At 46.4% G+C, this 27,661-nt stretch overlaps 1 protein-coding gene across 5 annotated transcripts; it reads left to right on the top strand.

Moving 5' to 3' along the window:
• Nucleotides 1–1,216: 1,216 nt before the first annotated feature.
• LOC135399639 (organic anion transporter 3-like) lies at nt 1,217–27,661 on the top strand. 5 transcript variants are annotated; one of them, XM_064631362.1, is made up of 10 exons: nt 1,217–1,647; nt 3,943–4,046; nt 5,529–5,683; nt 6,430–6,598; nt 8,680–8,770; nt 12,682–12,776; nt 14,879–15,084; nt 17,039–17,235; nt 23,209–23,336; nt 27,187–27,661. In XM_064631362.1, exons 1-10 carry the CDS (start codon nt 1,249–1,251, stop codon nt 27,419–27,421), a joined length of 1,779 nt encoding a protein of 592 aa, XP_064487432.1. In that variant the 5' UTR covers nt 1,217–1,248; the 3' UTR covers nt 27,422–27,661. The 5 variants fall into 5 exon arrangements, with proteins under 5 accessions (XP_064487432.1, XP_064487431.1, XP_064487430.1 ...); XM_064631361.1 differs by having other exon boundaries at nt 1,217–1,656; nt 6,433–6,598; XM_064631360.1 differs by having other exon boundaries at nt 1,217–1,656.

Genomic DNA, 27,661 nt, shown 5'->3' with positions numbered 1-27,661 from the left:
GACGCTGAGAATGCGACGGCACTCTCTCCAGAGAGGTGGCACTGGGTGGCGTTACCTCGGAGACGGTAATGGCATAGTTCCTTCGTGCGCGACATCGCCGATAGGGAACTGCTCGGCCACGGGCTGGAAATTTTAGACAACTGTGTCCCCAACAGTACATGAACACATAAGGCCACACAGAACCCAGAGAAACCTGCCGTTACATTTCGTTCCGCCGGAGAAATGGGGGGCGGGGGAATATGTTTATTGAAAAAAAAAGGGGGGGGGGCATCTCCTTGCCAGATAGGTGGATCGACTGTGTCGCCACACATTCAGCTCCCAACTTACCCGGGTACCCGTGTTCGAATCCCAGTGCCGGCTGTGCCGTCTGGGGTTTTTCCTGGGTTTTCCTCAGACGCTTTCAGACACATGTCGGCACAGTTCCCCTAGAAGTCGGCCCAGGACGCACATTTCCCCAGGGCGTCAGTCGTGACGTTGCCCACATACGTGAGGCCGACAACGGCAAGCCCTTTCAGCACCACCACCACCAGCTCCCAACTTATCAATTACGTTTTCCTACACTATCTCTCGTGTCAATCGACCTGCGTGTCAAGGTCTTCTTGTCGATTGACAGATGTTGGCAACGTCACGATTGACCGTGACGTCATAGACCTGGTGGTGGTGGTGGTGGTGGTGATAGGGCTTGCCGTTGTTGGCCTCACGTATGTGGGCAACGTCACGACTGACGCCCTGGGGAAATGTGCGTCCTGGGCCGACTTCTAGGGGAACTGTGCCGACATATGTCTGAAAGCGTCTGAGGAAAACCCAGGAAAAACCCCAGACAGCACAGCCGGCACCGACCTGTCGGTGGTGGTGTGTGGTGAAAGGGCTTGCCGTTGTCGGCCTCACGTAGGTGGGCAACGTCACGACTGAGCACCGACCTGTGGTGGTGGTGGTGATGGTGAAAGGGCTTGCCGTTGTCGGCCTCACGTATGAGGGCAACGTCACGACTGACGCCCTGGGGAAATGTGCGTCCTGGGCCGACTTCTAGGGGAACTGTGCCGACATATGTCTGAAAGCGTCTGAAGAAAACTCAGGAAAAACCCCAGACAGCACAGCCGGCACCGACCTGTCACCTTATATTCACCTAGCTCAGCGGCCAATTGCCGACGGCTGTGTGGCACTTCTGAGAAGAACGAGAAGTGAGTAAAGACGAAGGTGTTCCAGAAGCTCGCACTGCACGTGTGAGGAGAAGAAGAAGAAATCACCATGGAAGAAGCACCGCAACAATTACCACAGGCCGGAGAAGCCGGAGAACTGCAGCCGGATGCCGACAATCCAGAGCAGCCACAACAGCCACCGCAACCGGCACCGAGGCGTCGTCGGCGGGGGAGGCAGTGGAATATGCTTTTCCTATACGATGTCCTCGTGTTTGTCGTTACTACTCTTCACAACCTGATGCCCGTTGTGGCAGCTCCGGATGTCGACCACTGGTGCCATCAGCCTGAAGAGGACCTCGTTCTCACGGTCGAGGAGTGGAAGAACATGAGCATCCCAAGGCGTTGGGATGGCAGCTACGATCGTTGCTTCATGTACAGGAACATCACGGCGGATGACCAAAGGCTCATCCCGTGCACCACTTGGGACTTTGACAACTATTACACTATTGTGAGTGAGGTAAGCTTTCCTCCTTGGTGCATAGATAAAACGCTGCCGAGTCATCTGGACATTATACTGACCACAAAGAATGACCTAGTCAAAACGTAAAACACATGACGTCACCGGAAACGCGAACCTCATTTTCTTGATGAAAGATGAAAGTCACTGAAAAGGTTAGCCAGCTGTAGGACTCGAACCCACATCTTCTGGATTCTTTCATGCTCATTTTCTCGACACAGTCAGACAGGTTTTGGATGTTGCACAATGGTTGTCTTTTTGGAACTACTACAGAAATGGAGTGTTTTCGATGAAGAGGTACATTCAGGGGTATACGCTTGTGATGAAGGAAATCGTGTATTGACTTCTACGTCGTTTCTCGGATTTGAAATAACGCTCGGCAAAAAAGAGAACGCAGCGGCAACTAAAACCAGTCTGAAGAGCTACTCAGAGTACAGTCGACGCAAGAGCTGTCTGTCTGGTTATAGGCCTGTACGGCTGGCCAGAGGGCGCGAGTGCGCATTGCTTTCAGAGACGCCTGTGGCAGTTTTGTGCAACTCTGCTAAGTACACGGTGTGCTGTTTGGCATAGCCACACAGTACTTCGTACGGCTGGGATATGCTTACTCGTTCTCTGAAGTGCGCGGGATTGACGTTTTTGTTCTAGTTTTTTTCTCTAGTGAACATGTGGATAGTGAATGGCGAACTTGCGAGTAGAGCACCTGAGAAGTAGTTTTTGGGGGTGGGGTGGGGTGAGAATTTTGTTAGGAGTAGCAGAACAAATCGGGAGAAGAGTTCAATTTCTCCTTGTTTTTTTTTCTTACAGACAAACAAACAAACAAAACGTTTTTTTTTTTTTTCTCCAGCAAATGTCAAGAAAGGGACGCTACTCGTCAAGCAATACGCAACATAGGAAGGGTTTTGTAATGTGAGTGTGCAGGATGCAGCGGGATCAGCGGCATGATAGCAGTCTTGCCCCGCGGGTGGTTTTATAGGCTTAGCGCCGTATAGGCAATAGGAAATGTTAAAAGAGCCGCGGTTTTTCCTTTTTTCGAATTATCCACGGCGAATTAAACAAAAGCAAGGCTATGAGATGAAATTCTAGAGCATTATTCATCCTCTGATATGCGATTTGGCTCTGAGGGTCCCGCATAATTCATTTTATCAGCACTACAAACCCGGGAGTTTATCTTGGCGGACCCTGTATATGTCACAAGTCAGTATGTTCTCAATGTTTTATTTCACGTCTCTCAGCACCCCACTTCCATGGAAGTTTAGCAGGCCTTGGTAACATTTGCAGAGCAGTAGGACATTTAACATAGCTACGATTTTATGATCGGTGCCTGGAGGTTGACAAGGGCCCCACACACTTTCATTACTTTACCCATGCGGGGAATTAGGGCAAGCGGTACGCCTTTGTTCAATACATTATACAGTTTCAACCTCTGAATTACACGCTCTACTTGGATTCTTACTTGTGCTATGACAAGTGTAGAGTTCATGTCCTCTACAGAAAGCTGACCTCCCCCAGTGTTGAATGGTGGCATCAGGAGAACAGCTCCATTATGTTATGTTCCTCCATTATAGTTTTTATCGCTGGGAAACCCTTGTCGCTCATTACCAGGCAGAACATGTGTGAGAAAACCAGACTGCCTTGTTATGAGGGAATCTGAGTGCCGTCCCCCATAGGGCTCAGAAACAAACGCAATCATGCCATTGGGAATGATACCCACAAGCCACTTAAGAGTGTATCCCCCCTTATAGTGAGAATAAAGGTACTAATGTTGTTCCTACGAACGCTTGTGCACGAACGGTAGTGATTAAGCGAAAAACTTGAACCAACACGTGCGACTGTAGCCGAAGCGAATACGAGTGTACTTAGCAGAGTTGCAAGACTGGCCCACCAGGGGAGAAAAGCAGCGCTGCCGTCGCCCCCCGAAACTCCAGCCGAACATGCCTATAAGGACAAAATTACAGGCAGTGGGTTCGATGTTATTCGACCCTGTCCCTCTATAGAAAAGCGTAGCTCGCGTTAGCGACCGTTAGTGCATAATGAACGCTCCGATATATAGCAGGTTTCTCACACGTAACAACCATTATTCAATGATAACTAATACATTGGCATAATGGGATGTCTGCAGCTTATTAGGCATCACTCACTTCATCTCCCCTGAAGAAACACCAACACGAAAAGTGAAGGAACTCACGATACTGCCGGATTGTGTTGTGTTTCGCATGTCCGCTAGTGAATGTTATTTGCACTGAGTAATTAGTTCGTACTGACAACACGTTTCTTTCTTTTTTTCAGTGGAACTTGGTGTGCGACCGTAAAGTACTGTTGTCATTAGCACTATCAGTCTACGTATTGGGATCGGTGATCGGTACCTTGATGGCTGGCATCGCCTCTGACAAGTAAGATTTGTGCAACAGAACTTTTCTCGATTATTCACCAAGGTTTTCGCGTGCGCTGGCATGTGATTCGTTTTAAGACAGAGCCGTCAGAGGTTGGCTTTTCCTGGAGCAGGATATGCTCAAATTCACCTCCAGAACCACTGCCATGAGATTGGATGGGACAGTTTTCTAGATAACGAGTACTGTATTCGGTAGCGGTAATTGCGCGGTGAAGGTGGGCAACAGTGTCCTCTGGTGCCCAAAAGGTGAACAGTGCTCTTAGGACCTGGCGCTGTTGAGAAAGATTTCATCGCCGGGACACTTTCCATTTATGGAAATAGCAAGAGACTGTGGTAATAGTCGCGGAAAGGCGAACCTTCTTTGCCTGTAATCAGACGCGATAGCACTATCATTTTGTGCTTTGTCTTGACCGTGCTATATGATGAAGTTGCCATTTGAAAACACCTGCCAAGCGATTTCAGGTTATGAATATAGCGCAGGACCCATGCTGTTGTCCTATGAAGCTTGAGTACGGAACTGTACTTGTTGATGTCAAGTAAAACCGGTACTGTGGATGTTGAAGTAGCTGTGGTTAACACCTGGGATTTCATTTCTTCAAGTTCTTCGGACGCAAACCGTGTCGTTGGGGGCCTTCCTGGCCACGAGCTCTCGTCGCTGTCGATCCACGGTGGTCCCTTCCACCGCAACTGACTCTCGATCAGTCGTTGAGCTGATATTCCTCTGGTCATTAAGTCAGCGGGATTCTCTTTGCTCAGACAGTAGTGCCAAGGATGCGAATCGCTGTTCTTTTGAATTTCGGTCACTCGGTTCCTTACGAATGGTTTCCATCTTGCTGCATCGCCCTGGATCCAATGGAGTGTGATCATACTGTCGGTCCAGAAATGCACGCCGCTAACGTCAAGCTTGAGGTTTCCGCCGATATACTGAAATAGGCGTGATGCCACGAGCTTGACGTTAGCGGCGTGCATTTCTGGACCGACAGTATGATCACACTCCATTGGATCCAGGGCGATGCAGCAAGATGGAAACCATTCGTAAGGAACCGAGTGGCCGAAATTCAAAAGAACAGCATTGTGTATTCAGAATCAACTGTCAATCAGAATTTCATTGTTTTTGATTTGTTGAAAACGGGAGGCATACACCCTTATGTGAAAATATGCGCATGCGTCAGTTGCCACAAAACGACGTGTGGGCTCTCTCGTCACAATGATTGGGATAGTGTGTGTCTTTGGTGAAGTTGTTTCGAAGGTGTAGAGGGAGTCACAAGAGACATGGGAGGATATTTGAGCAGAACTCTCGTTTGTGTTAACACAGCCACTGCCTCTCGTACCTTTCCCTCCGATATTGGCTGTTGGTGATACAGCTAAGCCTTTATATCTGTGGGGTCATAGAGTGTCGCCCTCTTAGCAGCTGCTACTGTAATGACCCTCTTGAAAAATTATTGGTGCGTACAATACAAAACAGTCGCTTCGTTACACGTAGGATAGGACGTAGGCCAGTAGTCTGCTGCTTGGTTGTCGTGCTTGAAGTGTGCGGGCTTGCAGTGTACAGTACAAACGACTTCAACACGTTTACGGCACTGCGCTTCTTCGTTGGCTTCGGTTGCATGGGAGTATACTCCATAACCTACGTACTGTGTGAGTATAACTACTCAGTAGTTAATTTAAGTGTTATGCTATGTCTATGAAACCGCTATTTACTACTAGCAGCGCAATGTAAGCATTCATCAATGTATAAATAAATCATCCTTCATGGTATTGCGCGTAACATTAAGCACTCGGGTGTACAAGTGATGAAAGACGGAAGTCACTGAAAAGGTTAGCCACATCTTCTGGATTACCGGTCCAGGGCTCTCAGCTGTTGTTAATGTTTTAACAGATGGACGCACGACGACCACAAAAGAAGTAAAACTTGAAAAACGACCGAGGAAAAGGACACCAATAAATTTTTATGAGGATTGTGTGTCACTTCACTAATTTCTTTCGAAAATATAGCAAAAAATAGTGGAGAATCGCGAAAAATCATTATGCTCCTCGTGTTAGATTCTCGTTGTCGTTGCACCGTTAAGGAACAAATCATCATCACGATGTCATTGTCAATGAGCGATTATCGAACAATTGCAATTGGAGCCAATGTAGGTCCGACGCAGTGTTAATAGTTAGTCCGTCTTTTGGGGAACTGCACTGCAGGAAACCTGTGGAATTAAATCATTCCAGTTTCTGCAGTCTGCAGATAGCAATAGTGTACAATGATCTAGGCTCACTGCATTTCCATCTAGCGGCAATGTTAGCGCGTACGCTGAGTATTGTCAGGTTTCCCCGCGCTAGCAGAGGATGACGTTCCAGCTTACCTTGGTATAAATGTGGTCTTCCTCTTGTTTCAGTAGCAGAAGTGGTGGGCCATGAACAGAGAAGCGGTTACATCATAAATGTGCAGTATGGCTTTGCGGTTGGCATCACGATGGTCAACCTCATGGGAGATCTTGCCCTTGATTGGCGAAGTTACCAATTGACCGCCATGATGCCCACTGCCGTGTTAGTCATCGGTTTCCTGTGAGTTGAGTTTTGCTTTCTCGGAGATCGCTTCTGTAACAACCAGGGGCGGCGCAACGCCCTAAATTGAGGGGGGCCCCAGATCCCAACCGGTGCCCCCTTCCAACACTTCCTCTCCGCGAGTACCAATTCGTGCCCGGGTCCCAAAAATTAGAGGGGGTCTGAGTGACAAAAAGTGCGCTTCCCTTAGGAATTCGTGGGGAAGAAATGTATCCCTGCACTCCACAGTATGACCGCTCGTGCTGGCGAAGATTGGGCAGGGTACGGCTCTGCTTACAACAACCGACTCTTTCTTATGGGTCGTTCTTTTCTGTGGCGGCTTTTCCGAAGGCGTTAACCGCGGACGAGAACCAGAGTGCCTGGAATTGCATGCGCAGCGCTGTGGGGTGCACCTTTCGGTTCTACAGCTTATGGCACACATGAGACCGCTGTACTATAGCAGTGGGACTGGTGGCTTTTAAACGTTGGTGAGTGCATTTAAAAGTGAAATAGTGCATGGAAGTGAAAGAAGGCCATATACCGGGTTTAAAAATAAATAAGATTTATAAAATTATGTGGTCTAGAACCGTTTTTATATGTATTTCAATAACACCATCTGAACCACGAAAAAACACGGCCACGCTAAGCCTAACTGCTTCGGGTGGGTGACCTTGTGAAAGGCATGAGCCTTGGGTTAAGTCAGGTAAGCGTTTTTAGTTAGGTTGGGTCAGGTCAGGGTAGGTTAGACAGATTGGGGGGGTCTGCCCCCCCCCCCCCCCCCAGGTACACCCTAGGCTTCGCGGGCATGAGAAAAGATGGGCCTGACTAAAGGTGGCGGAAATCAGTCCCATTGCTAAAGGATATCCCATGAGACATAGTTGTGTAGAATATACTGGAACCGGTGAACACGTTCAGGTCTCTCAGGTCATGTCCTGAGTTCTACCGCATCAGTCGACAAAACTTTAACTCCGCTGGCAATTCGATCGATTTCTGAAAAGGGTTTATGGCATTTTATTCGCATGCGGCACGTAAGCTAACACCTTGGTACCTGACCTCCATGGGAAATATGAGCCCCCTTCGCAAATTCAGGGGCTCTGGAGTAACACCTGTAACCCCGCGTTCCGCCGCCCCTGGTAACTATCCATGGAACAGAATGCACGCAGGTACTGGATAAACTGAGAGCGAGGCGCTTGCAAGCGTTGTCAAGCAGTTCTTAGTTTCGCTGGAAGGCTCGTTTGAGAAGCATCGCTTTGTCGTGAGTAATAAGGTTGTGAATGCCAATTCATTTTAAATCGTTTAGGGCAACGATTCCTCGTTTCATTCTTCTTCTTCAGCTTCTTTACTTCATTCTTCTTCTTACGTCTTCTCCCCTTGTTAATCACTGCTTAACACGGAGTATGTCAACACCTCTCGTACGGTCAGTTTCTCGGCGCCAATATGCCTTTTTCCGTGACAATTAGTATAGCTGCACAAGTGTAACAAAAGGCGCTCGCCACCAGTTTTCCTACAAATCAGGGGAGATAACGATGTTATTCGGCATGATGGTTGGCTACGAGTGTGCTATGCGGTGAAGTTTTGTGTTAAGAGTGCGGGCAACTGGGTCTGCTTCCATGTATACGTAACGAAACCATTTTGATCCTTCGGGTTTGTGTATTTGATTTCTGCGTTGCTACAATGCGCCCAAGATGCGGTCGAACCGCTATATACGCACAGTAGCGCACGGGGTCACGGCGGTGGCCCTTGGGGGCGGACGAGATGTGCATTTGCCACGCCCTGTGTGTCCCTCCAGAGACAGCCCAACAGCTTCAAACACAATGACCTTATTATCTTATACCCTGGTCAGACGGCAAACTTAAGGTAATAAACGATATGGTCGGTAACTTCACCTCTAGCACAATCACCACCTCGAATCAAATCGTTCTCTCCTCTGATATGTGGGAAAACTGGAGGCGTACTCCTTTTTCGTGACAATTATGCCAAAGCATAATTGTCACGAAGTGTGGAAACGCTAGTGCGGAAACTTTGCTGCGGAGTCTCATGCAAGCACCTTTTCCCTTTTGTACTTGTTTTAACCTAATTGCAAATTCTACTCATTTCACCAGTGTTGTACCGGAGTCACCACGTTGGTTAGAAATGCAAGTGGCACATAAAGCAGAAAGAGCGGCTGCCAAATTTGACGTAGAAGCTCAAAGGGCAAGTACCTACTACGCTCATTGCGAAAACACTAGAGTGCAAATGAGATTATAGACTGTATATCATACCTGGGAAACTGCGTAACAGTCATGACGTATCGCGTCATCAAGTATCGCGTGAGAGAAGCAAGTAAACGTCCAGCCTTGACTTAGGGATCTTAATGTTAGGTTCTTGCATTGTGTATCTTTGCGATAGCAAATATGCGTTATGGTTTGGAGAAACAAGGAAACATGGCAGGGTCTTTACCCAACATAGCTGATCTGCGCGGAAGCGTTCAACGATGTTTGTACTGCACGAAAATCTTGCCGACTGGAGGAACATATTCCAGTGAAGCAACCAGTCTACGAAAGACACTTTATAGCAAAAGAAGTAAAGCGTACGAAAACTAAGCAAGAAAAATAGGAGAAACCGTAAGGCTATGTGCCTTCAAAAGGAGTCTGGAAAAGTCTGGAGTCGTTAACTGGTTTGAGATCAGTGTTGCCAGAGTTGTATTCCACTGTGAATCGATGCGGGGATAGCATGCACAAAATTGCATCCGGGAAAGCGTCGTGGTGTTCGAGATAAACGAGGAAAATGAAAGCGCGTTCCCATCCAGTTTCAATTCTACAGTGGTGATTGAACGCCTCTTAAAGGGGCTATGAACTCTACCACGCTAGCCCGCCGATTGTGTCTGCTTCAAACGGCGATGTTAACTTGCTGGTTGTGACAGCTTTCGTATAGATGAATCTGATAGGTCCGTATATAAAACTTCAGACTGGGCCTGTTGGTAAGGCATGGCAGAATAAAAGCGCTAAAAACACGAGGACGACGAGGACGACGTTGTGAAGCATAGGGATAGATTTGTTAACTGTGTTTCTCATGTTGTATATGAAATTCCATTGTCATGTGGGTCCATGTATCTGGGCCAAACAGGAAGGTGTTTAAATGTTCGATTGAGAGAGCACAAGTATAATCTATCTGCACGTTCTGGTAATCTTTTTTTACATGTGAGGGATTGTGGTTGCCTACCTTTGTTTGGTGACACGCAGATAAAGGGCAGGTTCTCTGATAGCAGGGAACGAGAAATCTGGGAAGCTTTTTTGATAGCGGAGGGGGGTGACAAGTGCGTCAGCAGCGCTTCCATTGGGTTGACAACGAAGGAAAGGGAATTTGTGAGCTCTTTTAAGGAACGGTTGTTGTTGAAAAATAAATGTTGTTAGTGCGCTAACTGTGTGTCCGTCGCCCTCGTGTTTTTAGCGCTTTTATTCTGCCATGTCCGTATAGCACGCTGCTAGCCAACCATCATCCCCAATGACAACGTTCTCGTTCCCGATTTGCTGATAACGGGACGCGGAGCCTATTATGTGGAGCCATTATGTACCGTATTATGGTTACAAAATAGGCTCCGCCTCCCGTTTGCAACAAATCAGGGACGAGAACGTTGTCATTCGGGATGATGGTTGGCTAGGAGCGTGCCATGTGGTGAAGTATATTTTTAAGAGTGTAAAGCAGAACGGTATGTGTACCTCCGCGTTGGCGTCTGATTGGGTGCTACAATTCTTCAGATGACGTAACAATGAATAGAGGTATCTGGATGGCGGTGCATCTACTCGCCCGTACCCGAAAAAAAAGTGCGTTTTTGTATTAACGCTGCACACGTTATGAAGGAGAAGAATTGAACAATAAATTGGTAAATATAATTACGAAGTGTAGAACAACAATGTATTAAACCCGCAACGAAATACATGCAGATTGGAGTTCTTACCTCCTTTAAAGTAGCACAGAAGTATTTCGTTGTTTTCTTCCTGTAAAACTGTTAATTAAACCAGTAAGATGCACCATGCGAAGTAATTCGCACCACAGTCATAATTATCGCAAAAATTGAATTTAAAATACGCCGCAAAAAAGCGACGGCGGTGGAGAGCAGTACCAGCCTGTGATCTGCCTGGGACATCGCGCTGACGCTACAAGGACCACGCTCGCTGATTGGTCCAGAGAAATGTTGTCTGCTACACCGCTGTCGTCTGCTACTCGGCTGTTCGGGGTTCTGAAAAAGCATTGCTCATGGCTCGGTCATGATTCGGCCGCTCCTTCTATCCCCAATTCTTCGGGAGAACTGGCAAAAGTGGTTTGCGACGGCGAAGGGACAAGGCGCTGACCCCCACTGACCGGCGAACCAGAACGAGTTCTCCATGTAACGTCATCGGTGACGTGGCATCATACCTTCTTCTCCTCGCTATTCCCGGAGTGGCGAGTTAAGGGTGAACTCTTAGAGCAATGTTTATGTGAGCTTTTTTTTTCTTCTGGGAAAGATATTGCGCACATCAAAACCTTTTGCGCTATGCGGTAAAATGACACACATTTTTACGAGACTTCTCAATCTGAAATTTTTTTGGATGGCCCTCTGTACTCCTTTAAGGCTGATTCACACTGCTGCCTTTACAGTTGCGCTTGCGTATTACACCCGCTGACAGCGAATCATTGCAACTGAATATTCTTCAGAACGAAGACACACGTAAGGTGCTATACACAACCGTAAACGCAGTAATGTGAACCTTTGGAGGTGGCTTCAAGGAGCATGGACGCCACCTCGAACAAGAGTGCGCGCAGCGGCGGCGATCTCTTCCAACACCTTCTGCCGCGTTGTGACGTCAGACCATGAGAGGCTGCTATTGGCTGTCTAGAATGGTCTGCTATACGGCGTCGGAGCAAGGCGACCGGTCGGCTGCTCTGTGTCAGGGTCAGCTCTCACTTGGCGATGCCCGACGCGGCGTCGTGAGCGGGCGGCGGAAATAGACGCGCATTTCCGGCGTTGAGAGAAGTCAAGCCAAAAAAAAGTGTCGTGCCGAACTTCTTCCACGACGTCGGCGCGAGAGCTGCCGAAAACGATATACTGGAGCCCAACAAGGTAACACACAAAGGGCCACGCCTCCTGATTTTTCGTCTGCTTTAGACGACGGAATGCCACTGTGGTGGGAGAATGAAAATCGTGCGCTCCGACGGGTCGGCGGAAACTCGCCTCTACTTCCGCCGCCCGCTCACAACGTCCCGTCGGGCGTAGCTAAGCGTGAGCTGGCCCTCATATCCGGTACGGGAAGCGTGGAATACAACCGCAACATGAGGAAAAAAAGCGAGAGAGAGAGAGAGATAAAAGAAAACGTAACATATCAGACTGACGGCCGGGAGAGGCAGCTTTTCTGGTCCGCGAGATTAATAGCCGCTTTACACACCAGCATTGCACGCAGCGCTCGCATGTGTTGTTCACATGCTTTCCCAAGGCTTGTATATTTGCAACGCCTACATCTGACGTGTCCTTCCATGCTCCTTTTTTTGTACGCGAGTTTTGCTTGGAATCCATACTCGGCAGAACAGAAACTGCACTCTTAAAAGTGAGCTTTACAACATAGCACGGTGAAGGTCAATAATTGCGCAGAATGATACCCTGAATGCTCAGGCCGTACGCCTTTTTGTGACAATTAGCGTAGCTGCACAAGTGTCACGAAAAGGCTGTTTAGGACTCCCGTTCTTAACCCATCAGGGGCAGAACGATGTCATTCGGGATAGTTGGCAAAGGGCGTGCTATGCGGTGAAGTTTCGTCTTTAGATTGTGGAAGCCACTCATACACAGCGGCATGTCACTGCAGCAGAGCCTCTGAGCATGTTTATTATAAATAACTGACTCGAGTTCTATTGGAATTACCATCGTGGCTATAGCTCTGGGTGTGCATAACAAAGCGTTCGCGAGCATTTCTCAGCTTTGGCTTTGGTCTGGAGTCTGGACCGAGGATCTAGGTACTGACGCGCAGAGTCTATCACTCTGACATCTTTTACGCCTGCACCCCGTGTTCATAGGCCTTATGCGGCTTATGCGCGGTGTAAGATGGCAACATTGTCCAGCTTCTAACGCTCTCCTAACGACACTTAACGCGCAGAGACGACGAAAACGTAAACTCTTTCTATCCACGAGATTGCGTCTGCTGATGTCCAAGGAGCTGCGCTTTGTCAGCATCGCCCTGTACTTTACCTGGTACGTTCCCTTCCCACTTCATTCTTATATTGTTTGTCTCGATCACAGCGAAGAACAAAAACAAACAAACAAAAAAACCTGAAGCTGTCAGCAGTCCCTTAGTAGTGTTTACTAGGTATTTTTAGGTAAGGAAGGGGACACAAAGCGCATGTGCACATGAGGCTTCGGTTTCACGGTGACGTAAGCACTAACTGCTAATTGATAGGATGTACGAACACACCACTCTGTCAGTTTCGCCGTGAAAAGACTGCAAGATGTATACGGAAGCTACGAAACCATCTTTTTGGCGGCTCTTATGGTGAACGTTTAAACGATTCCGATGGGTAATGTTGCCGATAAAAACGGGCAGCGCTCGTTCTTTCACGGGACTGCCCAGCAAGTTTCATTTCCAGTAAACAGTCCAGATATCCATCAAATGTGACTGCGGGTCCTTCCTACCTGAAGAATCGGTAAAAACTGGTATCCTACAGAACCAAACTACGACAATCAACTTGGGAGACTAATATGTAAAACAAGGAATTCTAAAACAAAATATCACTGAAAACTGGCAGGCAAATGCTCCCACAAAATGGCAGGTAACACAAATATGCGTAATTGGAGCAAACCCAGATTGTAAATTGAGAGCACACGTTACGCACAACACCAAGGTAGAGGCGACATGATACGCCCTTTTTGATAAAAGTGCAGTGAAAGACCACTCCATCCTTTCGCTATTTTTGCTTGTCGGTAGTTGCGAGGGTGATGTGGAACTTCCACTCTAAGAATGACAGGACCTGACTTCCGCAGCTCCCGAACACAACGAACCCTTTATTATGATGAGAAGTCCTTTCACGACAGCTCCCAGCGTTGCAGCAGCCTCCCAGAGCATCCGGTTTCCAGCAGGCCGGATCGCAGAATGCCCGAACGTGCGCTTCCCTCGCGCTGGTCAGCTTTTTTTGGCCTCGTCTTTCACACTTGTTAAAAAATATGTAACAAGGGAATCGAAGGTTCTACACCACAAGGACAACAATCGGACCTGTAGCGGACCAGAAGTCCGATCTGGAACTACCATAAACGCCATGAACTGCTGCAGACATACGCAAGAGAATGCCCGCAAGGACTCTGACGCGAAGAGGATGCAGGATATAGGACGCACGCGATTGGAACCCTGCTGTTCACAGTGACACAAAAAGTTGTTCATTATAGCGTGTTATCCGAACGCCTGCAACGAAGCGAAAGGTAAACCTTCAGCCCTCAGACGCGACTAGAGACCTTGTGACTAGGGAATGGTAACGCAAACAGAAACGGTACATATTACCGAAATTCGATATGGTAACGATAACACAACATAGACTCCACGCACACTAGTCCACCATAGCACGAGCATCCACCATAGCACGAGAATGACAGCCTACGATCGCTTTTTTAGTTTTCTTTTTCTTTTTTTGTTTTGTCACCGTGGCTATGGCAGTATTGTTTACCATTGAGAGCGTCCGCCTATGAATACGACACCGGAGCCCGTCTTGGGTTTCTGGACTCAGAGTAAATGAAGACAGAAGTCTGACTGAAGACATGTTCCTAAATACCAGGGAAAAAATTGTCGGAGCTCTTTGGCTGCACGTATAGCATATGTTTGTGAGCTGCTCAAACGTTGCCTGCCTGCGTACCGTTGATGAGGCCCACGAAGGCCGAGACAGCTGTTCAGTACTGGCATGACGACGTTTGACTTACAAAAACACGCATGTATATAGATATAAATAGGAAAAATCAGAAGAAGACAAAGGGCTTACAGGAAAACACAAAGGGGAGTTTATTAACACTTAGGGACGGGGGTCGACGTTTCGGCAGTCAGCGCAGCCTTCGACGCCGGGACTGGGGTTTGGTGACAAGAACAAGCTTTGTACATGGGAGAGTGTTATTTACAAGTGAAGGAGAGTAGCCGCATGCGCTTTTATCATGACTAACATAGGTTGGTGGCTAAGAGAAAGGGGAATGACCGGGGCTGTGCGGTAGGACCTTGAGGGAACATCTGTGAGCCTGAAAAGAGACGAAAGAGTGTGTGTACGTCTGTATGTTCTGGGTCCTGGTATAGATACACTTCACAATTCGTATCGTATGCGCAGGGCAACTTGTACTACAACGTTCTACATGTTGACGTTCAGCGAGGAAGTGCCCACTGGAATGCGTGCGATCTACACAATATTCACGGGTCTTCTACCGATCCTCACGTCGGCAATAACGGTGGAGTGGATCGGTCGAAAAATCACCATTGTCGCAGCCCTCACTGTGGCCAGTGTCCCGCTCATGCTAATGGCTCTCATGTCACAACGTGAGTCACTTGTTGAGAAAACACGTTCGGCTATTTCCTGTATAGGCAACCGTCATCCCGGATGACATCGTTCCCTTTCCTGGGTTGTTGAAGACGGGAAGCATACGCCCTTTTTTGACACTTATGCAGTTACCGTAATTGCCACAAAAATGCGGTTGTTGCAAACTAGGCGTGACAACCGTATCATTCTGTGCAGTGCTTGGCCTTTAAGCGTGCTATGTGGCCAACTTCTATTCTACATTCAACATAGCGCTTTTATTCTATTCTACATAGCGCATTGCACACTGAATGCTAACAAGCATTAATGATAACATAGCATTTTGTTTCTGTTTTGTTCTGTTTCTGAGGGCGATAGATAGCCGTTTTGTTTCTAGCGGATATTTCTCGCCGATATAGCCGTCACTGCTATTACAGCGTCACTGCGTCAGATATTTCTAGCCGATATAGCCGATATAACCGTATTATTGTCCGTTTCTAGCCGATATAGCCGATATTTGTTTCTGTTTTGTTCTGTTTCTGAGGGCGATAGATAGCCGTTACTCCGGTTCACTGACAGACACCTACACTCTTAAAAATGAACTTCACCGCATAGCACGCTCCTGGCCAACTATAATCTCGAATGATATCATTCTCTGCCTTGATTTGTTGAAAACGGGGGGCGTACGCCTCTTTTGTGACAATTATGAAAGCATAAGTGTAACAGAAAAGGCGTATGCCTTCCGTTTTCAACAAATCAGGGCAGATAACGATATCATTCGAGATGATGGTTGGCTAGGAGCGTGCTATGCGGTGAAGTTCATTTTTAAGAGTGTAGAGTGTTACAAAAATGACCAGCGGTTCTCTTCGGTTATAATTATAATTCCAAATGTCGCTTGTGTGGCAGTGTGTCAACAGCACCCCTAAGAAAAAAGGGCGTGAAAAGGTGGTAATTTCTATAGGGTCTGATAAAGGGTGTAAAAGGGTGGTTAAAGCAATTACCATATATCCGAATCGCTACAAATCGTACACGTTATAATCACAATTAATTAATAATATAATCGTAATCATACACAAACGTTATACAAAACCGTACGACCCCTCGCTCCCCGTATCAGAACCGATAACCCTATGATTCGTGGCAATGGTTGGCGTACAACGTGTTATGCGACAAAGTTCTGTTTTGAAAGTGAGGCAGCAGGTAGAACTTTGCAACCTTTTAGACGCAACAACATTGCGACAACAATTAGTGCCCCACCCTTTTATCTGAGAGTGACGATGGATGCGGCAATCTGAGAGTCGTACTAGCTAATTCTAAACTACGCGCGACACACTTTCGATGCCTGTGTGCTTGACCTTATTGATTTATTTTGTCTCCAGAATCGATGAATGCAGATGCCATCGGGGACAGAAAATTTACGCTAAGTAAAGCATTAATGTCCCTGGGACATCCATACAAGGTGGCTAACGTGCTCAGTATCCGGACATCCCTGGGATATCTATGGGATATGCCGGAACAACCAGTGTTTTTGGCGTTAAGGACAGTGTGCGTCTCGTAAAGTACACGCATCCCCATTCCACACCCTGACTCTGAAACTGCAAACACTCGCGCAACTTTGCACAAACTTCCATGCATTTGGTCTCGAAGAAGACACGTGCATCTACACTCTTAGAAATGAACTTCACCACATAGCACCCTCCTAGCCAACCATCATCCCGAATGACAACGTTCTCGCCCCTGATTTGCTGAAAACGGGAGGAGTAGCCTATTTTCTTGCCATTATTCACGGCACAAAATAGGCTCCTCCTCGCGTTTTCAACAAATCAGGGGCGAGAACGTTTTCATTCGGGATGATGGTTGGCTAGTAGAGTGCTATGTGGTGAAGTTCATTTTTAAGAGTGTAGGACCCAAAGGGACTAAAATTACTTCATCTTTTTTGGTATAATCCATCTCACATATCACTTCGCCTCTTTGCAGTGAAATTGACCGGGCGCATCAGCGCAGGTTTTTACACTGGACTAACATTGACAGCGCAGAATACCGTGTTGATCGCCTACGCTTCCATCCTGCTGTACACAGTGGAGCTGTATCCAACCGACGTGCGCTGCATCGGGTTCTGTCTCACCGTCATCATCGGCCGTGCCGCGATCACCCTTATACCCTTCGTGCAGTTGGTATTATGCATTTCTTATCTGACGTTCCTACTTTACGCGTATTGCACATGTGGAAGCTAAACGCAGACATGCTGAAAGTATAGTAGGACAAGCAGCTTCAGACATCGTTAGCGAAGCTATTGGTTTGAAACTATTACTTAAGCTACATCGCACATTATGCGCTACATACTCAAGGTTGCATTTTCCGTATACAGTTCGAAATATATGGGTGAAACAGGTTTAAAGTTGACATGGTGTCGTTACCTAAACTGAGCAGCAATCCAATTCTAAGTTAATATATCAATTGTAACGTCATCTTACGCTCCAGGATATTTTACAGCGACAGCTGTTAATGGCTCAATTTCGTAAATATCTTGTCCGGTATGTCGCATCGCCGAAACACGGAAGAGAAGAACGTTGCAAGACGCAGGTCATTTCAGAGAGCCACGTTGGCTGTGGCATTGGCCTCATTGTGGTCCGTCGTAAGAAGTATACCGTCTCCTGAAGAGCTCCGGGCACATCGCGCTGGATAAGCACGGGAGAGATGCGCCAAAACTATGACGGTCATGGCCCCACATAGGTGACCGAGGCTGCTCTGTCGCTGTCGTTGGTTTTATATAACTTTCATTATATCTGCCACCTTTTTTTTTTTTTCACTTCCATGCCCCTTTAAACGAACTATTCAAGCTTACGTCAAGTGGCCGTGGCAGTGTGCAAGACTAGGATTGCACGACATCGTTTCAGGATACAGGTATATATTGATGTATTGAAGGTTCTTAGTGCAGACAAGGCTGCGTAGCAACTTGTTGCAAGGAAGGTGCGCAATGCGGAAATAGAAATAGCTCGCCGTGCCCAGAATAGCGAAGACGCGACGGCTGAACTTGCAATGGCGGAAGGAGAAAGGAGAGCCCATGCAGAGGACCGAAGAAGATAGACAGACAGGCAGGCCCAACAAGCACAGGCAGACCGACAAAGACGAGCCTAAGTGGGTGTAGAAGGCCCCGACATGCAGAAGCAGGAACAAAGAATATCACAAATGAGCGAAGAACAGAAAGCAAAAGGCTGTATTCGAACTTGAAAGAAGAAAGCGCACGTCTGAGCAATACGAAGAAACATCCACGAAGCGTGTTTGTGCCCAGCGTTGGGGGAGTGCGTATTCCCATTTCAAGCGTGCGTTACCGAACAAATAGTTTGGAGCCGTTTGCGGCATGTGCGACAGGTTTCGGTTCGAGGACGACGTGCGCCCGGTGAACAGTACGAGAATGTGTAGATGGTGTTGGTTGGGACTGAACGTGATTGAGAACGCCGAGGAACAAAGACGAACGCTTTCGTGTGTGCGTCGTCTTTGTCCCTCCGCGTTCTCAATCATGTTTGGTGAACAGTGTGCCAGTTGCGATGGATTTGTAAGAGAAATTTTGAAATATTAACATATTATACGTTAAGAGGGGATACGACCTCCGGCGGCCCCATGTATTCTCTATGGGCGAAACAATGCGATCTTTTGCAGCTAATACTGAACCGATTTGGACCAAAATGGCCTTGTTCGATAGATTTTCGAATTTCAAAAAATTCGCATTGGAGACATTTGCAATTTTTTTTGCAGAAGTTTTTAGAAACCTTACGAAAGCTGCAAAAAATTTATAAGTTCGGTCTCTCGCTTTTGGAAGTTCGTAGCTCGTTTACTGTAGCACATATGTGAAATGTAATCAGTAGCATTTACGCAGAATTGTTTCTTGAATATTTACGTGTCCATGTCATGTCTGTCCATGCCTCCAGTTGTTCACGATATTGAAAAAACTTAAGGTATGTACGGCTCCGTGAACTGCCCCGTCTTGCCATCGTACGGTAGCGCCACATTGCTGGTCAGAAGAGAACTTCATATCGTTCCGCGGAATGCAGTCACTGTTCTGGCACCCTATCCCAGAAGGGGTTTCCCCGGCAGCGGAAGCGCGAAATTGAGGTCGTGAAACCTGTCTGAAGAGATCCACGTTGAGTAGGTCGTCGCAAAATAATGGGAAGGCCTTGAGTGAGAATAGGGAGAATAGGCGGCATAGACCAGGAAAGCTTCGCTACACAGCCACACAGTATTCGTCTCGCATCGCATGCACGTAAAAAGAACGGTAGGGTTAGGGGAGGTGAGGCACAGTGAGACCGAGTGGTGTTATCATTCGCTCTCCCGATGTGTTGAAATTGGAAGACAGTTTTCTTTCTTCTTTTAATGAGGTAATATCAAACAGTCAAAGGCTGGATTATGGAAAGGCCGAAAAATAAGGAATTCCAAGAGAATGTCTGCGAAATAAATAATTTATGAATAAAACGTTGAAAAAGACTCCACGTAGAAATTTACTTTTTAACAGAACTTTTTCAAAAGAAGCTCTTTCTCTATCCACAGCTGTAAGATCCACCCCAGTACACGAGGGATGCTGCCAAAAAGTGGCATGCGCTGGACAAGGTCAAACAAAGTTATTTTAAATGCATAAAAAGCATTTAGCACATTAATTCCCAATACCTGTCCTGAGCACAGCGTTGTGGATCTACCTGATGTAGCAGATGTATAACTTTTCGAATATATATTTTTCCTTTCTTGGTGGCCTCTGGCTTTCGATAGTTCAGTCTACCGAGTTCTCGGGCTCGGGGTCCATTGATGGGTGTAACAGGGGTGTCACATATTACACCCAAAAGAAGGGTGCTTATTGGGGATATTGACTCAAAAAATGGCAAGTTCTGAAAAAAAAAAGGCTTGCTCCCAAAATTCACGGAACACTATTTGCACTGATGTACTGCAACCTGCATTTGCAAGTCTGAGGAAGCCTATCAAAAGACCGAAAATCGTAACGGCGAACTACCATAAGGCCGAAAGTCAAAAGGCCGAAAAATCATAACGCCGAAGTGTCAGAAGGCCGAAAGCCAAAAGGCCGAAAGCCAAAAGGCCGAAAGCCAAAAGGCCGAAAGCCAAAAGGCCGAAAGTCAAAAGGCCGAAGATCAGAACACCAAACCGAACATCGAAATATAGCGGCCAAAGAAACAGAAGACCTAGTGTAAGCATCCCTATGAATGACCCACTGAAAGGGTCGCTCTTCGCTCTTTTCATTAAAAAAAAGCAATAAACTATAATCTCGTATTGCCAACCTAATCTAGCAATAATCTAACATGTTTACTACAAAAAGAAAGTGTGTGGTAGGTGAATGCCAGTGAATGTTTCTCTACATTTGGTAACCCGAACCTGATTGCCACCGTCTACAATAAACACACAATGACACAGTGGTTCATATCTCTACTTTTCCTTTTTGTTTTCCCCAAAGTTATCGAAAGTACTTTATTAATGCGATGTTCTGTGAAACGATTTATTTGCTGTATTAATTCCCAACAAGTTTATTCTATAGAATCTGTAGAGCTAATTTTTTTTAATCGCAGTTGGAATACCAGTTCTCGTATCCTGGGTTCCTCATTTGTCGGCGTTTCGATAATTCGGTTTTGTGACTTTTCGGCCTTGTGATTTTTCGGCCTTCTGGTTTTCGGCCTTATGATTGTTCGATGTTTCGATTTTTCGGCCTTTTGAGTTTGTCTTTTGATAATTCGGCCTTGTGAGTTTCGGGCTTATGATTGCCACCCCAAGTCTGAGCGTCTTAGCTGCCTAGACTCTTGGGGACATGTTTACAAAAAGAAAGTGCCTGGTGGGTGGTTGCCAGTGAATGACTTGTACTACCCACTCAATGAATTAGAGGAGATGGTGTCGGTCTATATATTTGGCAACCCGAACGTGATTGTCGTCGTGTACAATAAACACTTGCAATAACACAGTCATCTCTACTTTTACTTTTTGTTTTCTGCCTAAGTGATCGAAAGTACGTTATCTAAAGGGAAGTTTGGTGAAACGATTTATTCCCTGTATTAATTCTCAACAATTCTATCCTACTTACTTTTTAGAGCTCATTTTTTATCGCAGTTGGAATAACAATTTCCGTAACTTGGTTTCCTTACTTTTCGACCTTACGGTAATTCGGTTTTCTGGCTTTCCGGCCTGCTGATAGTTCGGTTTTCTGAATTTTCAGCCTTCTGATCGTTCGATGTTTTAATTTTTCGGCCTTTTAAGTTCCGACCTTCTGATATCTTGTCTAGGTTTCGAAGGATACATGTATGTTGTAAGGATCAAATTTAGGTTCACCTGCACATAGGCGCAAAGTAAATAAACTAAAACTGGGTGTCCGCCCATTTCATCGAAAATCGTTTGGTCTAATGCCGTTTGATCGACGCCGTTTGTTGGAAAGGCGTTTGTTTTGAAAGGAGTTCAGAGCTCCGTGGAGGGGGCCGTAAGCACCTGTTCTTCCGTAAGTTTTGATTCGAGCATACGGTGCAGGCAATCAGTGTCCTCCGCTTTTTTATTTATTTCTTTGCTTTGTTCAGCCGCCGAAGAGGGGAGGCCACTGGTTATTTTAAGACCTTTATTCATTTACGAACAACACAGCTGAACAGAAAAGTGGGTACTATCCGACGAATACACATATTGATGAATATGGCCTGTATGGTTTGTTTGCTGTACTAATTGTCCTATTCACACTTGTATGCATTACCACGTTATATTAAATTTTCCTCCAACACAATATGGCCTGACGTTGGGAGCAGCAGACAGTATGTGCTTCTTCAGGGCACCCTTCTCATGTTCTCATTGCTGGTGGCAAATTTAAAGGAGAAGGTCTGAAATCGGATATCCATATGTGTGCGAAAGCCGCTCGTCTGTGGAAACTATAAGAAGGAAATTTCGCCATGGTACAACAAAACATATTAAATTAACAGCATATAAAGCATTAGTTCCGAGTGGCTCGGGACTAACATCTCCATTTTTTTTCTTTTACAAATCAATCAATCAAAACACTAGGAAGGGAGTTGCCTCAGGACAGAAGCCGCCGATATTTCGAACAGAACCTGTTCTTCTTCTGTTCTTCTGAGACTGTTCTTCAGAGACTGTTCTTCTTCAATAGTCTCTGTTCGAAATATCGGCGGCTTCTGTCCTGAGGCAACTCCCTTCCTACATCTCTACCGGTTCGCTGGATTTCTACCCATCTACAACCAAAACATTAGTTCCCCTCATTTAGAGTATGCATCTGCAGTCTTGAATCTCTGCACATCCACGCTGTCCGAGAAAAAAAAATAAAGAAGACAAAATGCAAAGGTCTGCTGCACGGCTTATCTTGCCTCAGAACATCAGTTTATCTCTTGTTCGGAGGACTTATTCGGTTAATGTTTGTAGCGACAAATAAATTTAGATTCACTTGCACACAGACGCAAGGTAAATACACTAAATCAGAATAGTCAGTTAAATACAAAATGCGTCCGCAAAATGTTCTAGTGTGAGAACTCGGCGCCAAAGAAAAATCAGCAGGTGAATATAAATAAGCGAGGGCCAACGAAATATAACATTTGGACTCCGCGCTGCGTCCAGAAAGTCAGACAAGCTAAGATAGCAAAACGTCAAGAAGTCACCCGATGCAGTCCACAAAGAGACAAAAGGGAAGAATTGGCTTTCGTCGGGACCTCCTCCTTTCTTTGTGCAAGATGGAAACAATAGTAGTGAGTTGACCTTGGCAACCCAAACATGACGTGAGATCCCTGCATCTCAATAGTCAAGGAGGTCACACGTGTTTTTGGGACTACACAATCCTGCGGAGGAGTGAGTTATTTGTACTAAGGGTAATGGTTACAGCTTCCTCCAGGCTGAGACCCGTATGTTCGTGTGGCGCCATCTACGAGCGAAAAAATCGTGAATCGGAGATGCCGCCTCACTCGTATCCCCTCTTAAGAACTCTCAAACACAGAGAAAGAAACGTGTAACAAGCACGATCACAATGCGTAATGACATAGCTGTCTCTGTATTTCAACTGCGTGCACCAATTTCACCCGAGGAACAGCGGTGAATGACGCTCACTACACCTTTCCGACACTTCTTGGCATGCATAAGGCGCGCGTTTTCGATATCGCTGGAACTTTCTTGCTTAGGGCTCCCGAGCTGTACAATATGTCCTCATCGGTTCGACGTGCCTGTTCTGCATCCTCCTGCTGAGCCCACTGCCTGAAACGAGAGCAGTTGCCCTGCCAGACGCTGAATCCAGGGGGGACATATTGAAGTAAGTGTTCTCATGTTGAAAGCTTCTTGGATGAACACCAACACTCTCAGAAAAAAGGATGGAGCAGTTATTTCAGGAGGTAATATATCCGTTGTAAGGTTCTACCTGCTACCTCACTCTCTGCCACGAATGATAGGGTTACCGCTTCTGATTCGGTGAGCGAAAGGGGCGTACGCCTTTTTGTAGAAATTTGGATATATGGTAATTGCTTTTACCAGTCTTTTACGGCCTTTATCAGACGCTATGCTGACCTGCGTGGTAACCATACAAGTTACCACTTTTTCACACCCTTTTTTCTGAGAGTGAACCATGAAGTACAGGTGCTCCAAAATAGCGTGTCCAACCTGCACTGGGGACGCGCACTCGCGAAGCAGAACTTCGCCACACAACGCCCGAATGGCCAAGATTACACAGAACGGTACGCCTTTTGCAAAGATGGCTGTACCAGGGAGGTTTTGCGAAGTTGACGGTGATTATAGCGACTGTAGCAGAGACTAGATGTCACGGCGCGAAGACATTACAATAGGAATGCCACTAATCACATCACACACACACACATGACATGGCACCCTCTGCAGCACCGACATTGATCAGCGTGGTAGTCAAACGCAGCGCAGGGAGACGGAAATGAACCGAGAGCGGTGTGCTTGCCGGACCAAGCCACTGTATACCATTGTGCCAGGTTGTAAAGCGGAGCATGACGCTGCTGCTCGAAAGGATGCGTTGCGCACAAAGAGACGGACGACGAAGCCGCATTCGCCGCGAATAGCAGACTGCGAAAAGACCATGCAGTCAGGCAAGGCCATAGGGGTATGTTGTCGCTCTCTGGAAACAGCAAGAAGCAACAGCTGTCTGCGTATGTGTGGAATAAACGCAGCCGTGAAAACATTGCGCGTTTGATTTTTTTTTTTTTTTCGTTCGTTTTGGTCTCCCGAACATCCTGAAATCTTTCCGTTCCAACCGCGTTTCAATTATTGGAAAATACAGTGAAACAGTAGGAGAGTAACCTCCAAGGTGGCTCAGAAATTGTGAAAAAAAGAAAAAGAAAGATGTCGTTGAAAGGTAAAAGGTTTCAGGATGACCGGCATATTGAAACGAATGTGACGAGAGAGCTCGGGTGTTTTTATTGAAGGTTTCCAACAATGGAAACAACACTGACACAAGTGGGTGGTATCCGAAGGGGGCTGCCTCGACGGTGACTCCAGTTTCAAATTGATGCATTTTGCTTTTTTCTATACAAATTCATTCTGGATATTTTTTGCTAGTTCTCGGTCGCATTGTGTCCATGGTGCGACTATAGAGAAGACTGCCAGGATCGAATATAGCCCTGCTTGCAAAGGAACGACGCGTGGTCATGAACCTGGGGAGTGAGCCCAGTTCAACATTTCGGCGGGATGATCAAGTGACATTATGAAGAGCAACTGTGGGCAGAAAGAGGCGAGATCTTGCATAGACAATGAAACAGTGAATGTCCTTGCAGTCTGATTATATGCCCGTGCAAGACATATATGGCATTGAGGCATGCATCTAAGCCTTAATCATTCCCCTTGTTGTCCTTGCAATTCTGTCTGTAATCAGTTACCATAATTTATATAACGATTTCCATCGGTCTCTTCGCCTCCGAGATTGCTCACAGAGCTGTTCCCACACTATAAGAACTGAACTTCACCGCATTGCACGCTATGCCCCGACCATTGCCACGGATGATAGGGTCATCGCTTCTGATTTGAAGCGAGGTGGGAGGGGGTGTACGCCTTTTTGTGGCAATTTGGATACATCACTCTTAAAACTGAACTTCACCGCATAGCACACACCTAGCCAACCATCATCTGGAATGATATCAATATCTGCTCCGATTTGTTGAAAACGGGAGGCGTACGCCTTTTTGTGACACTTATGCTGTTCATAATTGTCACAAAAAAGGCGTACGCCTCCCGTTTTCAACAAATCAGGACAGATAACGATATCATTGGAGATTATGGTTGGCTAGGAGCGTGCTATGCGGTGAAGTTCATTTTTAAGAGTGATATTAATTGACACAAAACGGCGTACGCCTCCCACTCTTCTCGAATCAGAAGCGATAACCCTATCATTCGCGCAGGGGGTGCTGTGCGGTGAAGTTCAGTTTTTAGAGTGTAGGTATTATAGCATTGAACGACGTTCCTGTCCAATTTTGGATTCTGACCGCAATGACACCTCAATCACGCGATCTTATCAGCAGAGATCCTAGATTTCCGTGGCGAAACCATCTAAGCTCTGTGTTAAAATACCGGAAACTCCGCGTATTTCCGGGACAAAAAGTTACACATAAGACTGAGCCCATGCCGGCATAAAAATTCCCGCGTCACTAATCTGCTATACGTACGTAACATAGGAACGCCACACAGTCGCTTACTGCAATGAAATGCAATGATGGTTCTTGCAACGACGTCATCAAAGGTCAGACTACATAGAGGGTGCCCGGTGAGAAAGTGTCACTAGATACTTAAAAAAAAGAAAAATCAACGGGAGATGAAAATGGGAACCCTTGTGCACAACGCCTGGGAAGGTCTTTTCCTTCTGTGAGTGTACCTCATTAATTAATCTAACTAGCTGAAGTGAACTCAAGAATTCGCAAAGGAAAGGTAATTAGACAGCCCATGTGGCCACAACACACCACTTCAGTCGCAAATACAGGATCTTTCACAACGTTTCCACAAAAATTTGGCACCGGAAAACACGTAACATCTACACACACACACACACAGAAAAAAAGAAAAAGGAAAACGCCGTTCATCAAGGCGCGCTCGTTCAAGTTGCCCCGCCTAAAGTATGGGAAGGAGGAAAGGACAACACAGAAAACAGCCCAGAACATCCGACGTCGGTGATTATCGGTAAGTGATGGCTGCGAACAGATAAGCTTGCGAAGTCAAAATACGTGATGAGGTCGGTCCCCGCCCTCCCGTTTTTTTTTTTTCCTGTTTTTCTCACGCTGTTTCCATGCTCAGTGGGGAGCATGGGCCCTTGCCGATAGTGTCCGCACTGACGAAATCCGAAAACAGGCTTGCAGAGATGGCAAGTTTTCGTCTGTCAAATAATTGGGGAATAGTTGAAGAAACTTTACATTACGATTGGGATTGCATGCTGTGGCCACGGACCTTCTAAAAAAAAACGTTGACATCCTTGACAAAATTAATTTGAGTTCAATTAAGATAATTACCCTAATTAATAAAGTACACTCACGCAAAACACTTGTTTGGGTGGCAAAAACCTTCAGGAGTGTCAAACAAGAAGACTCAAATTTTGATTTTATTTCAAATTTTGATGACACTTTCTCAGCGGACACACTGTAGTTTCAGCTTTCGTACGCTCCAGCAAGTGACACGTCCCTATATGAACGACACAAATGTCGCGTCCTCGTGCCTCCCCATAGTGTGCATCAAAATGTAACTGATTTACAATTTAACGTTGTTAAAGTAGAGCTACAGCAACCTGGCTACATTTTCCTCCTTGGAGGCGTTGGCGTAGGAGCACAACAAAATTGGCTGTCTCGCCGCTCTGTGTGAGCCGACTCGAAGACGAATAACAAGCATGGGTATTGCGATTTGAGAGAGCAGCCTAGTTTCTTGAACGAGAACCTCCCAAAAAAGTATGCTTTGTATCGCTTCTGTAGAAGGGTGTTGCGCGTATACGCTGTTGTTCACTGATAAGATTGCAGAAAGAGGGAAAGCGGTACAGAGAGGTACAGAGGTTGTACATAGGGAAAGAATACGATCCATGGCAAAGTGTGTGACATTATTTTGGTTAAAATTTCAGGCAATCTAATCACGACAATCAATCGGACAGTGTTAAGTAATTTAGTTCATTTCAGGAAGAAGAAGAAAAAGAAGACCCAGAAAGGTGCAAGGGCCAAGCAGGGGTCCGACATCGGGAGCCACGGAGGTGTACCAGGTGTACTTTCCCCGCACTTGTCAGACGTTGAGGGTAGCATGGAACGCCACGTGGAGAAGCATCACGCAAAACAGAAAGGGCATAAATCACCACATCATCACCACCATGAAAAAAACGCATCCAAAGGCATCCTGAGTCCGCAAAAGGCATCCTGAGTCGCCTCAGGATGCCTGTGTTTTGTGTAGTGTACGCTGATACTTTCATACAGGTCTTTCAAGTTTATGGCAGTGGTTTACCCTCGCGTGCCATATGTAATACATACATGGAATATGTCCCATATACACAAGAAAACAACCCAAAGAGATACTAGGTATACTGAGAATCCTTACCACGGGTTCCCCTGTTTGTACTGCAAAGTGGAGTGCTATGAGAGAATCAGTAAATTTGTCTGAATG

The sequence above is a fragment of the Ornithodoros turicata genome, chromosome 7 (genome assembly GCF_037126465.1).
Source record: "Ornithodoros turicata isolate Travis chromosome 7, ASM3712646v1, whole genome shotgun sequence".
Lineage (NCBI taxonomy): Eukaryota > Metazoa > Arthropoda > Arachnida > Ixodida > Argasidae > Ornithodoros > Ornithodoros turicata.
The sequence above is the reverse complement of the archived record's forward strand: the minus strand, read 5'-3'. Positions and strand labels throughout refer to the sequence as shown.

Bases quoted from the DNA above. Each gene is read 5' to 3' on its own strand.
- LOC135399639 (XM_064631360.1), top strand. From the start codon at position 1,249: ATGGAAGAAGCACCGCAACAATTACCACAGGCCGGAGAAGCCGGAGAA. The intron at 6,599-8,679 runs GTGAGTTGAGTT...TCATTTCACCAG, and splicing joins GTGTTAGTCATCGGTTTCCT to TGTTGTACCGGAGTCACCAC. The intron at 15,085-17,038 runs GTGAGTCACTTG...GCCTCTTTGCAG, and splicing joins AATGGCTCTCATGTCACAAC to TGAAATTGACCGGGCGCATC.